General features: G+C 43.3%; 1 protein-coding gene across 1 annotated transcript in view; it reads left to right on the top strand.

The window, feature by feature from the left end:
- Positions 1-12749, top strand: part of LOC129859854 (KH domain-containing, RNA-binding, signal transduction-associated protein 2-like) — a 121836-nt gene extending 109087 nt beyond the window's left edge. Inside the window, exons 5-7 of the mRNA XM_055930038.1 lie at positions 4087-4217; positions 7609-7783; positions 11369-12749. Of these exons, the coding sequence (XP_055786013.1) occupies positions 4087-4217; positions 7609-7783; positions 11369-11482 (420 nt within the window). The 3' untranslated portion in view covers positions 11483-12749. The remainder of the gene's footprint in view (positions 1-4086; positions 4218-7608; positions 7784-11368) is intronic.
- The last annotated feature ends 28 nt before the right edge of the window (positions 12750-12777 follow it).

Consider the following 12777-nt stretch of genomic DNA (forward strand, 5'->3'; position numbering starts at 1 on the left):
AATCCCAAAACAGGAACATGGGGGGAATCAATGAGGAGAAGCTGTATTGACTCACTGTGATTTCCCGAAACCTGCAGATTAACAGGAACAGCGTAATGGGTAACTCTTCCAAAGGAAGAGAATTATTTATTTTTTAAATAAAAAAATAAAATAACTCTTCCAATGGAGCCGCCGTCCAGTGCTCTAGCGTCCATGGGAACAGAGAGGGGTTGAGTGGGGATACCTAATTCAGAAACTAGGGTAGCGTCCATAAAACTCTCATCCGCCCCAGAGTCAATGAGCGCCCGGGGAGACTGAGACTGGTCTCCCCACAGCAGTATCACAAGAAAAGGAGTGCGGGTGATGGGAATTGGATAATTCACCAGAGTACTTACTAAAGATGTAGTTCTCTTAACAGGGAAGCTGGCTATAGCTCCCCCCACAGTACAGACAACAGTTGGAGCTCAGCCTACGGGAATGTTCCCGAGGCGATAATCCAGCTCTGAACAGTTGCATAGGCTCCGGAGTAACCGACTCACTCGTCGCCGATGATTCTCGAGGGAACTCGGGTAGCTTCGGCTCTTCTCGGAAATGCACACTCCGGGGACTTCCGGATTCCTTCGGAGGTGAGCAAGCAGCAGCGGATGAACAAATGTTCCCGAGACCCGACCTCCTCTCACTCCGGTGTTCTCGTAGATGCCAATCAATCAAATCAAATCAAATCAAATTTTATTAGTCACATGCGCCGAATACAACAGGTGTAGACCTTACAGTGAAATACTTACTTACGAGCCCATAACCAACAGTGCAGTTTCAAAAAAATATGGATAAGAATAAGAGATAAAAGTAACAAGTAATTAAAGAGCAGCAGTAAAAAAAATAACAATATATACAGGGGGGTGCCGGTACAGAGTCAATGTCCGGGGGCACCGGTTAGTTGAGGTAGTATGTACGTGTAGGTAGAGTTATTAAAGTCCCTATGCATAGATGACAACAGAGGGTGGCAGTGGTATGGCGATGGGAGGGGGGTGGGCAATGCAAATAGTCTGGGTAGCCATTTGACTACATGTTTAGGATTCTTATGGCTTGGGGGTAGAAGCTGTTTAGAAGCCTCTTGGACCTAGACTTGGCACTCCGGTACCGCTTGCCATGTGGAAGCAAAGAGAACAGTCTATGACTAGGGTGGCTGGAGTCTTTGACAATTTTTAGGGCCTTCCTCTGACACCGCCTGGTATAGAGGTCCTGGATGGCAGGAAGCTTGGTCCCAGTGATGTACTGGGCCGTTCGCACTACCTGTCACGATCGTCAATGGGAGAGAGTGAGGACCAAAATGCAGCGTGTGGAAAGTACATCTTCTTTATTTAAGAAAGAAGACGAAAACGAAACGAACACTATACAAACTAAACAAAACAGACGACCGTGAAGCTATATAAATGAACTAAGTGCACACATGCAACATAGAACATAGACACAGACAATTACCCACAAATGCATGATGCCCATGGCTGGCTTAAATATGGCTCCCAATCAGAGACAAATGAAAGACATCTGTCTCTGATTGAGAACCACTCAGGCAACCATAGACATACCTAGACACATTCACTCAACCATAGACATACCTAGAAACAATCACTCAACACAAACTCAGACACTACACCCAACACCCCTTTACCATATAACCACCCAAAACGACAAAACACAAACATTCCCCATGTCACACCCTGACCTAACTAAAATAATAAAGAAAACAAAGAATACTAAGGCCAGGGCGTGACACTACCCTTTGTAGTGCCTTGCGGTCGGAGGCTGAGCAGTTGCCATACCAGGCAGTGATGCAACCAGTCAGGATGCCCTCGATGGTGCAGCTGTAGAACGTGTTGAGGATCTGAGGACCCATGCAAAATCTTTTCAGTCTCCAGAGGGGGAATAGGTTTTGTCGTACCCGCTTCACGACTGTCTTGGTGTGCTTGGACCATGTTAGTTTGTTGGTGATGTGGACACCAAGGAACTTAAAGCTCTAAATCTGCTCCACTGCAGCCCCGTCTATGAGAATGGGGGCGTGCTCGGTCCTCTTTTTCCTGTAGTCCACAATCATCTCCTTTGTCTTGATCACATTGAGGGAGAGGTTGTTGTCCTGGCACCACACAACCTAATCGTAACGGCGATGAGGGAATCAAGGTCCAATAGTCCAATGGAACTCCAAGCTGCGAGCTCGTCTGTTATTTCCTCCGACAGTCCGTGAAGGAAGGTATCGAACAGAGCCTCCAGATTCCAGGCACTCTCGGCGGCCAAAGTGCGAAAATCTACCGCGGAGTGTGCCACACTATGGGAGTTCTGATGTACCTTCAGTAGTTTTCGGGCCACCTTTCTCCCGGGCACCAGAAAATCAAATACCTTCCTCACCTCCACCATGAAATCGTCCAGGTTATGGCAAACGGCGGATTGTTGCTCCCAAACAGCCGTCGCCCAGGAGAGCACCCTTCCGGACATTAGCGTAATTAGATACGTTATCTTCGATCGATCCACAAGGAACGAAGATGGCTGTAGCTCAAAAATGAGGGAGCACTGGGAAAGAAACACCCGGCAGGTTCCAGGATCGCCTGCATATTGCTCCGGAGGAGGTAAGCTGCATTCTCGGGGAGCCAGGGTAGGCTGAACAAACACACCACTAGTAGGGAAGTTACTGAGTAGCTTGGAGGTCTCAGATGTGCCGTGCTGCCTGTGAGCTAATTCACGCAATTGCTCCATTAACGCCTTGAACCCCTCCATCCGGTTCTGAAGTAGCTCCTCCTGTCTCTTAATGGTAGCTCCCTGCAGGGAGACAGCGTGACGGACCTGGTCCAAATCTGCTGGGTCAGTCATGGCCAGTTCGTACTATAACGACACAAGACGAGACCCAGATGCAGACACAGGAGGCAGATGGTTTGAGCTCTGATATTTATTATAGTACAAGGGGTAGGCAAAAGGCAGGTCGGGGACAGGCAAGAGTTCATAACCAGGTCAGAGTCCAAAACGGTACAGGGCGGTTAAACTAAGTAGAGGCTGAGTGCTGTCCACAATGGATCTCTCATATTTGTTTTAGCCTAGCTGTCTTGCAAACAGGACGAGGATAAGTGGTTGGAGGAAATGAGACATGTTTATCTGTCTAAGCCTGTTGACAAGATGATAAAATGTTTCATCCACTCCGTTATCTAGCCTGTGATTCAGATCATATTCATGTTCAATGACTGACTGAGAGAAACATTGACGAATCAAAGGCAGCAATGCAATATTTTTTATTTTATATTTAACTTGGCACGTTGGTTAAGAACAAATTCTTATTTACAATGATGGCCTGGGAACAGTGGGTTACTGCCTTGTTCAGGAGCAGATGACAGATTTTTACCTTGCCAACGCTCTAACCACTAAGCTACCTGCCGCCCAATATTCACACACAAGAACAATGTAATAGCTGCTTTCAATATGGCCTCCAATGCCCTCCCAACCCGCTCTTAGTGCAAATGAGGACAAATATTATAAGTTGTTTCCCCTGGTTCCTCACGTGACCCTCTGAAAGCCCCACAGAGTATTCAAACTCAGAGGCTGAGTGTCTAATAACATCGTTTTTTTACCCATTCAGCCCTTTTAGATCTGTGGCCTACTTGAGGGAGGACGGACAGAAGCTGGACATGGATGTAGCTAAACAAGGCCATGGACCTTGAATGATTTCTGGTGCAGATAAATGCGTTTATAAAGCATTAGCTATATGTTTATGCCTTACAGTAAAGATAGTGTTTTCACTCTGTTTGCCTCTGTGTGTGTTTTGGATTGCTGTCTGGCGTTATCTTTTGAGACACTATTAATGCTGAGATTTGAATTTCAATGTCTATTTCAATGTTCTAAAATGTTCTAACAACTCTCAGTAGACTGAGACCTGATCCCCTAAACTACTCTGACCAGAACATTCTCTAAATGAATATTCAGTGTTAAACTAAATCATGCATTTCCTGTGAATATCCTCTGAATTTTTATTTGGGAGAACTTTGTTGCAGTTGCGAGCATCGGTTGCATTTGGATGACAAATCTTCTCTTTTATTGATTTTGAGGCCTGTTGTATACTTTCCACAGGACTACAATGATGAGATCAGACAGGAGCAGCTGAGGGAGCTTTCCTACTTGAACGGAGGATCAGAGGACACCAACAGAGGGAGGACAGTAAGGGGGCGGGGCTTACGGCTGGCTTCCACGATAACTACGCGGTATGTATTTGCAAAGACCAGCCATGTTGATTATGATCTGCTGGCTTGTTGGTTTCCATCCCAAATCATTACTGGTCATTGATTGTGTGTGTGTGTGTGTGTGTGTGTGTGTGTGTGTGTGTGTGTGTGTGTGTGTGTGTGTGTGTGTGTGTGTGTGTGTGTGTGTGTGTGTGTGTGTGTGTGTGTGTGTGTGTGTGTGTGTGTGTGTGTGTGTGTGTGTGTGTGTGTGTGGTTTTGTTTTGCATCTGTGTGAACTTTAACTCAACGATCACAATCAAAATATGATCTTGGCTTTATTGCTTCTAATACTCACACCGCGTTTGATGAATGATTCATATTTAGTTTCAAGCACATATTGTTAATTATTCATTATGTAACATATTAATCATTTATATATTTAATATCTCAGATGACATGACATACCTCAATAATTCATATTTCATACAATCTTCACCGGCCATGGCCATGTCTTCAGTGTGACAGTCCCTGAAGGATTTTGAGTGTACGGTGACAGCTTGCACTATACTACCTCAGGTGGTAATGGAAATAAACACGCCCGTGTTCTCATCTGATTCTGCTCATTTAGAATCACCACCACGTTCCTCCCCTGATTTGCTCCTTATGCTGCGCTGATAAGCTATTACTGTAAATCTCCATGAGAAATATGCACCGGTAATGTGGCCGTAATGCTCCTTGGAGTCTTTGTATTTTCGGATCATAATTGACTGCTAGCTTTAGTGAAGGATCAGCAGTGCCAGAAGACTGTGTATCTCGGCCTCCTCCATCTTGCTTGTGTTAAAATGTCTGGATGTTCCCCAAATATAGACAGCTTTATGACCTTAAATCCACCCTGCACTCCCTGTGGTGCTTCTCTGGCTCTTCTAGGCAGTAAAATCTCAGGACCGAAGACAGAATCCCAGCATCCGCCTCCCAACACCCTAATTTCAGCGCAGACACACCAGCGTCCGGGCCCATTTGCCTTTTGATCTGTGACTATTGGTGCGAGTTGTGTGCACAGTCAAGTAACTGTCAATGCACCCTGAAAAGTATAGCCTCCCTCACTGGGATAAGCACAGGGAGTCAGTGGGACCCGGATCATTTCTCTGCCAGCCTAGCAAACCAAAATTGGTTCTGTGAAAGTTCCCAGAACATTCGTTAGGTTGCGTAAAATATTTTTCATAACACAAAAACTGTCCAGTTGTGCTGATGATTATACAATGTTTGTATAAACATCCGGCTGATGTTGCAAGTGTAATGGCTTTCTTCCTGGGATGAAGGAGAGGACCAAAATGCAGCGCAGTTAGTGTTCAACATGTTTAATAAAGAATGACAATAACGTGAACACTATACAAACTACAAAATAACAAACGTGAAAATCGAGACAGTCCTATCTGGTGCAGAACACAAACACAGAGACAGGAAACAACCACCCACAATCCCCAACACAAAACAAGCCACCTATATATGATTCTCAATCAGGGACAACGATTGACAGCTGTCTCTGATTGAGAACCATATTAGGCTGAACACAGAAACAGACAAACTAGACACACAACATAGAATTCCCACCCAGCTCACGTCCTGACCAACACTAAACAAGCAAAACACGTAAGAACTCTGGTCAGGACGTAACAGCAAGAATGTTCCCAGAACACATTTTGTCTGTTCTTTAAAGGTTAGCAGAATGTTTCATTCAGTTGGGGGAACAGTCTGGTGGGACATTGTGGGAACATTCCCAAAACACAAAAACCATCCAGTTGTGCAGATAATTATATAATGTTTATTCTAGTGTGCAAAAAACATTCACCTGATAAGTTCTTTCAAATTTTGTTCAACACTTACTTAGGTTTTGGGAACATTGTGGGGATACCCAAAACAATAAAACTGTCCTGTTGTGCTGACATTCAGATAATGTATGTATCTGGGTGCACAAAACATTCCTTTGATGTTGCAAGAATATTGACAGAACAGCCGTCCTGAGTTCTTTAAAGGTTCCCAGAACATTTAATTAGGTTGTGGGAACAGTGCGGGTACATTACAAGAGACAGGTTCCCAAAGCACAAAATCTGTCTAGTTGTGATGACATTCTTACAATGTTTGTATCAGGATGCACAAAACATTCCTTCAATGTTCTTAGAATGTTATTCCTATTTGCCCAGAATGATAGAATTTCGTTTTGAACAGGGTTCTTTCATGTGTTAGTGTTACCTTACTGTTGATGAAGTTAGTTGCACAGCAGTCCATGTAAAAAAAAATATGGCAAGTCACATGAAAATGACTTGTTTATTTATTCCTGTAATGTTTCCTCTGAAATACTTCTATTGCTCCCACATTTTGCTGCGGCAGTATGTTCTAAGAACATTACCTGAACATTGTGTTATTACATTCCCTGGCAACCTAATGAGAACCTTAGGGGAATATTCTGTGGTAGTTTTTACAGACGTTGTGAACAACATTTTAGTGAATGTTCTATTGAATGTTCCAAGGATACTTCATTTCCATTTTTGGGGGGAGTAGTTAAAAACATTCCTTGAATGTTTTTGGGACGTTATCATCCTAATGTTACCAAACCCTAACAATGACTTAATGGGAATGTTAGCTACTGTTCTGGGAATGTTTGCCGGAATGGCTGCTTGAGGATTCTCTACAAATGTAGGTAGAGCTGATTCTCCAGGTCATTGGAATAACAGTGCAGCGTCTGAATGAATAGCTTGTCTGGGAGAAAAGCGATATGATAACTGTTCTGCTTCGAACATCATTATGACTAAATCTGTCTGAGCAGAAAAGGTTATGCTTATCTTCCACTTGACAACACTCAAGCTTGTGACTGAGGCAGTCTGTATAATACTGTATCTGCATACACTAGAAACAAGTGTTGAGGTCAGCACTTGCTGCCTTGGTATTCTGATTGATGAATTTCCATTCCATTGTTGCACATAGTTGTTTGAAATCAAGAGAGGACCATTTCATTTCCACACTGGACATTTTTGAGATGCCATCAATACCCATAGTGGTGGTTTCTGGTCTACAAATTAAGGATCTTAATTTGAGCCAATTTTCTACAGCGGGGAAATAATCTTAAGGCAGCAGGAAATGTGAATTATTATGTGGATTATAATTCATGGAAATTTGTGTAAGGGTTGAAACATCTTTCGTAAGGGAAAATCAAGTCTGACATTTTTAAGTGGACGTTACAAACTTCATAAGACATTTTAAACCTTAAATACACTATACATTTTACGTTTTCTGCATTGCAATAGGGTGATCATATTAACATGTGCTTTTTGAATATACTTAATTCACAAGGGACAATGTCAATGTTCAAGATCGCCAGACTACGTAATGTCATGTTGTGATCTAATCTCTCATTGATGTTTTGTTTTTTAAACAGGGGACGGGGAGGCAGAGGGGCCGTTGCACTCAGAGGGACAGCGGGTACGCGGAGTGCACTGCCACAAGCCACATTAGCGAGAGGAGTATCCACTCCCAGGGCAAGGGGAACACCAGGGAACCCCGGATACAGACCCCCACTGTTGCCCGTAACACATGAATCATACGATGACTACGTAAGTCTGACCCACTTTTCCCCACTTGTAAAGTTTTATGTTGAATGCAGTGCATTCGGAAAGTGTTCAGACCCCTTGACTTTTTCCACATTCTATTACGTTACAGCCTTATTCTAAAATGAATTCAATAATTTTCCCCTTTATCAGTCTACATAAAATACCTCATAATGACAAAGCAAAAACTGTATTTTTTTTTTTTTTACAAAAACAAAACAAGAGTATCACATTTTCATAAGTATTCTGATGCTTTACTCAGAACTTTGTTGAAGGACCTTTGGCAGTGATTACAGCCTTGAGTCTTATTGGGTATGATGCTACAAGCTTCACACCTATATTTGGGGAGTTTCTCCCATTCTTCTCTGCAGATCCTCTCAGGCTCTGTCAGGTTGGATGAGGAGCGTCGCTGCATAGCTTTTTTCAGGAGTCTCCAGAGACGTTCGATCCGGTTCAAGTCCGGGCTCTGGCTGGGACACTCGAGGACAATCAGAGACTTGTCCCAAAGCCACCCCTGCGTTGTCTTACCTGTGTGCTTAGGGTCGTTGTCATGTTGGAAGGTGAACCTTCGCCCCAGTCTGAGGTCCTGAGCACTCTGAAGCAGGTTTTCTTCAAAGATCTCTGTACTTTGCTCCGTTCATCTTTGCCTCGATCCTGACTAGTCTCCATGTCCCTGCCGCTGAAAAACATCCCCACAGCATGATGCTGCCGCCACCATGCTTCACCGTAGGGATGGTGCCAGGTTTCCTCCAGACGTGTGACGCTTGGCACTCAGGCCAAAGAGTTCAGTCTTGGTTTCGTCAGACCAGAGAATCTTGTTTCTCATGGTCTGAGTCCTTTAGGTGCCTTTTGGCAAACTCCAAGCAGGCTGTCATGCGCCTTTTACTGAGGAGTGGCTTCCGTCTGGCCACTCTACCATAAAGGCCTGATTGGTGGAGTGCTGCAAAGATGGTTGTCCTTCTGGAAGGTTCTCCCATCTCCACAGAGAAACTCTGGAGCTCTGTCAGAGTGACCATCGAGTTCTTGGTCACCTCCCTGACCAAGGCCCTTCTCCCCCGATTGCTCAGTTTGGCTGGGCGGCCAGCTCTAGGAAGAGTCTTGGTGGTTCCAAACTTCTTCCATTTAAGAATGATGGAGGCCACTCTATTGTTGGGGACCTTCAATCCTGCAGAAATGTTTTGGTACCTTCCCCAGATCTGTGCCTCGACACAATCCTGTCTCGGAGCTCTACGGAAAATTATTTTGACCTTGTGCCTTGGTTTTTGCTCTGACATGCACTGTCAACTGTGGGACCTTATTCCTCCCAAGTGGCGCAGGGGTCTAAGGCACTGCATCGCAGTGCTAGCTGTGCCATTAGAGATTCTTGGTTTGAGTCCAGGCTCTGTTGCAGCTGGCCACGACCGGGAGACCCATGGGTCGGCGCACAATTGGCCCAGCGTCGTCTGGGTCAGGGGAGCGTTTGGCCGGCAGGGATGTCCTTGTCTCATCGCGCGCTAGCAGCTCCTGTGGCGGGCTGGGCGCAGTGCACGCTGACACGGTCACCAGGTGTACAGTGTTTCCTCTGACACATTGGTGCGGCTGGCTTCCGAGTTAAGTGGGCATTGTGTCAAGAAGCAGTGCGGCTTGGTTGGGTTGTGTTTCGGAGGACGCACGGCTCTCGACCTTCGCCTCTCCCGAGTCCGTACGGGAGTTACAGTGATGAGACAAGACTGTAACTACTAATTGGATACTACAAAATTGGGGAGAAAAAGGGGTAAAAAATGTTTAAATAAAAAAATATAGCTATATACAAAAAAGAAAAGAAAATGTGGGACCTTATATAGACAGGTGTGTGAATTTCCAAATCATGTCCACAGGTGGACTCCAATCAAGTTGTAGAAACATCTCAAGGATGATCAATGGAAACAGGATGCGCCTGAATTTAATTTCGAGTCTCATAGCAAAGGGTCTGAATACGTATGTCAATAAGGTATTTCAGTTTTAAATGTGAAAATACTATTTTTGCTTGGTCATTATGGTACATAGTGGGTAGATTGATGAGGAAACATTTTTATTTACTCAATTTTAGAATAAGGCTATAACGTAACAAAATGTGTAAAAAGTCAACGGGTCTGAATACTTTCCGAATGCACTGTAAGTGATTGATGACACGGGACCACCTTCCATCTTAAACTGAAAGTCAGGTCATACTGTGTACATACTTTATGGAATGTTGTGTTGAACAAAGGTGCACATCTGGAAGATATGATCCATTGCCAAAGTGTCATGTTATTGAGGCCAAAGGTTCCTCTGCACAGCAAACAAATAGAAAACAAAACTTTAAAAAACGTATATAATGAGGTAGCTGTTAATGCCAGAGAATATCTGACAAGCAGAAAGATATTAAAAGTGTCACCTCAGTTGACTTTATGAAACCTTCTTTTGAAATCTGCTGAAGTATCAAAATAAACATCAGTTGCTGCTCTATGATTAATGAAACATGAAAGGGTAGACTGTAAAAACACAGTCCATTCTATCCCAGCCTTGCTGTGTGCAAGTTGTTTTCAGTCCATATAACTGAAATCACATAAACAAAATTAAACAGCTCTTTTTTATTGCCACTAGACTAAATGGAAAATATTTCATTTATAAGACATGATGATGATTGGCCTACAGATAAAGAACAATTCACAATTTTAGATTTTTTTTAAATCCTTCAGATTTCGGGGACATTCAAAGTCATGTTAAAAGAGTTGAACAAGGTGAACATTCAATTGTAACCTAATGAAAAAAGCTATATTTTCACTAGTCAATTTCCACCGAGCTTTCCCGCTATGCGAAGTCTCTGTGTGTGCTGGCAATTGGAAGATTGGCCTGTCTGCATGGGGAAATGCACAAGCACAGTCTCATTACCAAAGCCGAATTGAGTTCTGAGCGAAAGCCTGTGTATTTCTTGAGAGGCAAAAAGCTGGACATTTTTCTCCACAGTAATTGGGGGTTTGGAGTGAAGGTGGGAGCACAGACAGATACCAGGGGATTAAAGAATGAAGTAGTTTGTCCAGAACATTTTTTCCCCTCTTATTTTCCCCCCACGAATCTCACCTTGCTCTATCCTCTACTCCAGGACTCATTTTTCTCTCAGAGTGTTTTTCCCAGAGCGTAGGCAGACCTCTCTCTCTATAAGGTCAAGGTATTTTTCCCACTGAAGTGTACAGGATGCTGTGATGGCTTAGCGACTGTTTTCTGTCCTCAGCCATTACCTCCTCCTTGATGGGGGTGCAGAATATGGCCGTGGTCAAGATAAATCAACAAAAAGTATTTTAATCCCTGACATAACTTTATCTCTAACTTTAATTTTGTCATATCTATGTTCATACTCTTATAAAGCCACACAGGAGCCCAAAGCAGAATTTAAATAGTCTTGAGGCAACAAAAGAGACAGGCGAGTATCTTAGTAGACTAAAGCTTCAAAAAGGTGTTTTTTCCTGTCGCTACTTTCCTCTATTTGTCGTTGTGAAGACATACTGTGTATGCTGAATACTGAATATGCACTGAGTGTACAAAACAATATGAACCTTCCTAATATTGAGTTGCATCCCTTTTTGCCCTCAGAACACCCTCAATTCATCAGGACATGGACTCTACAAGGTGTCGAAAGCGTTCCACAGGGATACTGGCCCATGTTTACTCCAAAGCTTCCCACAGTTTTGGCTGGATGTCCTTTGAGTGGTGGACCATTCTTGATACACACAGGAAACTGTTGAGTGTGAAAAACCCAGCAGCATTGCAGTTCTTGACACACTCAAACCAGTGCACCTGGCACCTACTACCATACCCCATTCAAAGGCACTTCAATATTTTGTCTTGCCCTTTTTTAACCTGTCCTCCCCTTCATCTACACTGATTGAAGTGGATTTAACCTCTCTGGGATAGGTGGGACATTAGCGTTCCACCTGGCCAAAATCCAGTGAAAATGCAGAGCGCCAAATTCAAATAAATTACTATAAAAATTTTACTTTCATGAAATCACACATGCAATAAACCAAATTAAAGCTACACTTGTTATGAATCCAGCCAATGTGTCAGATTTCAAAAAGGCTTTACGGCGAAGGCAAATTATGCTATTATCTGAGGATAGCACCCCAGCAAACAAACACAGACAATCATATTTCAACCCTCCAGGCGCGACACAAAACGCAGAAATAAAGATATAATTCATGCCGTACCTTTGACGAGCTTCTTCTGTTGGCACTCCAATATGTCCCATAAACCTCACAAATGGTCCTTTTGCTTGATTCATTCCGTTGATATATATCCAAAATGTCCATTTATTTGGCGCGTTTGATCCAGAAAAACACGGTTCCAACTCGCGCAACATGACTACAAAAAACCTGTAAGCTTTGTCCAAACATTTCAAAGTACTTTCCTAATACAACTGTAGGTATTTTTTAACGTAAATAATCGATAACATTTAAGACGGGATATACTGTGTTCAATACCGGAGGAAAACAAAGTGTACCGTGCTTTTCAGGTCACGCGCCTCTATCAAAGAGTACACTTCCCTCTACCCTCGTTCTGAACAGTGCTACTTCTTAATTTCTCAAAGGAAAAACCTCAACCAATTTCTAAAGACTGTTGACATCCAGTGGAAGCGATAGGAACTGCAAGAAGGTCCCTTAGAAATCTGGATTCCGAATGAAAACCCATTGAAAAAAGAGTGACCTCCAAAATAATTAATTCTGAATGGTGTGTTCTCGGGGTTTCGCCTGCCAAATAAGTTATGTTATACTCACAGACATGATTCAAACAGTTTTAGAACAGAGTGTTTTCTATCCAAATCTACTAATAATATGCATATCTTAGCTTCTGGGCCTGAGTAGCAGGCAGTTTACTTTGGACACGCTTTTCATCCAGACGTGAAAATACTGCCCCCTATCCCAAAGAAGTTTTAACAGGTGACATCAATAAGGGATCATAGCTTTCACCTGGATTCAGCTGGTCAGTCTATGTCATGAAGTACA

Source organism: Salvelinus fontinalis, chromosome 1 (genome assembly GCF_029448725.1).
Source record: "Salvelinus fontinalis isolate EN_2023a chromosome 1, ASM2944872v1, whole genome shotgun sequence".
NCBI classification, from domain to species: Eukaryota; Metazoa; Chordata; class Actinopteri; order Salmoniformes; family Salmonidae; genus Salvelinus; species Salvelinus fontinalis.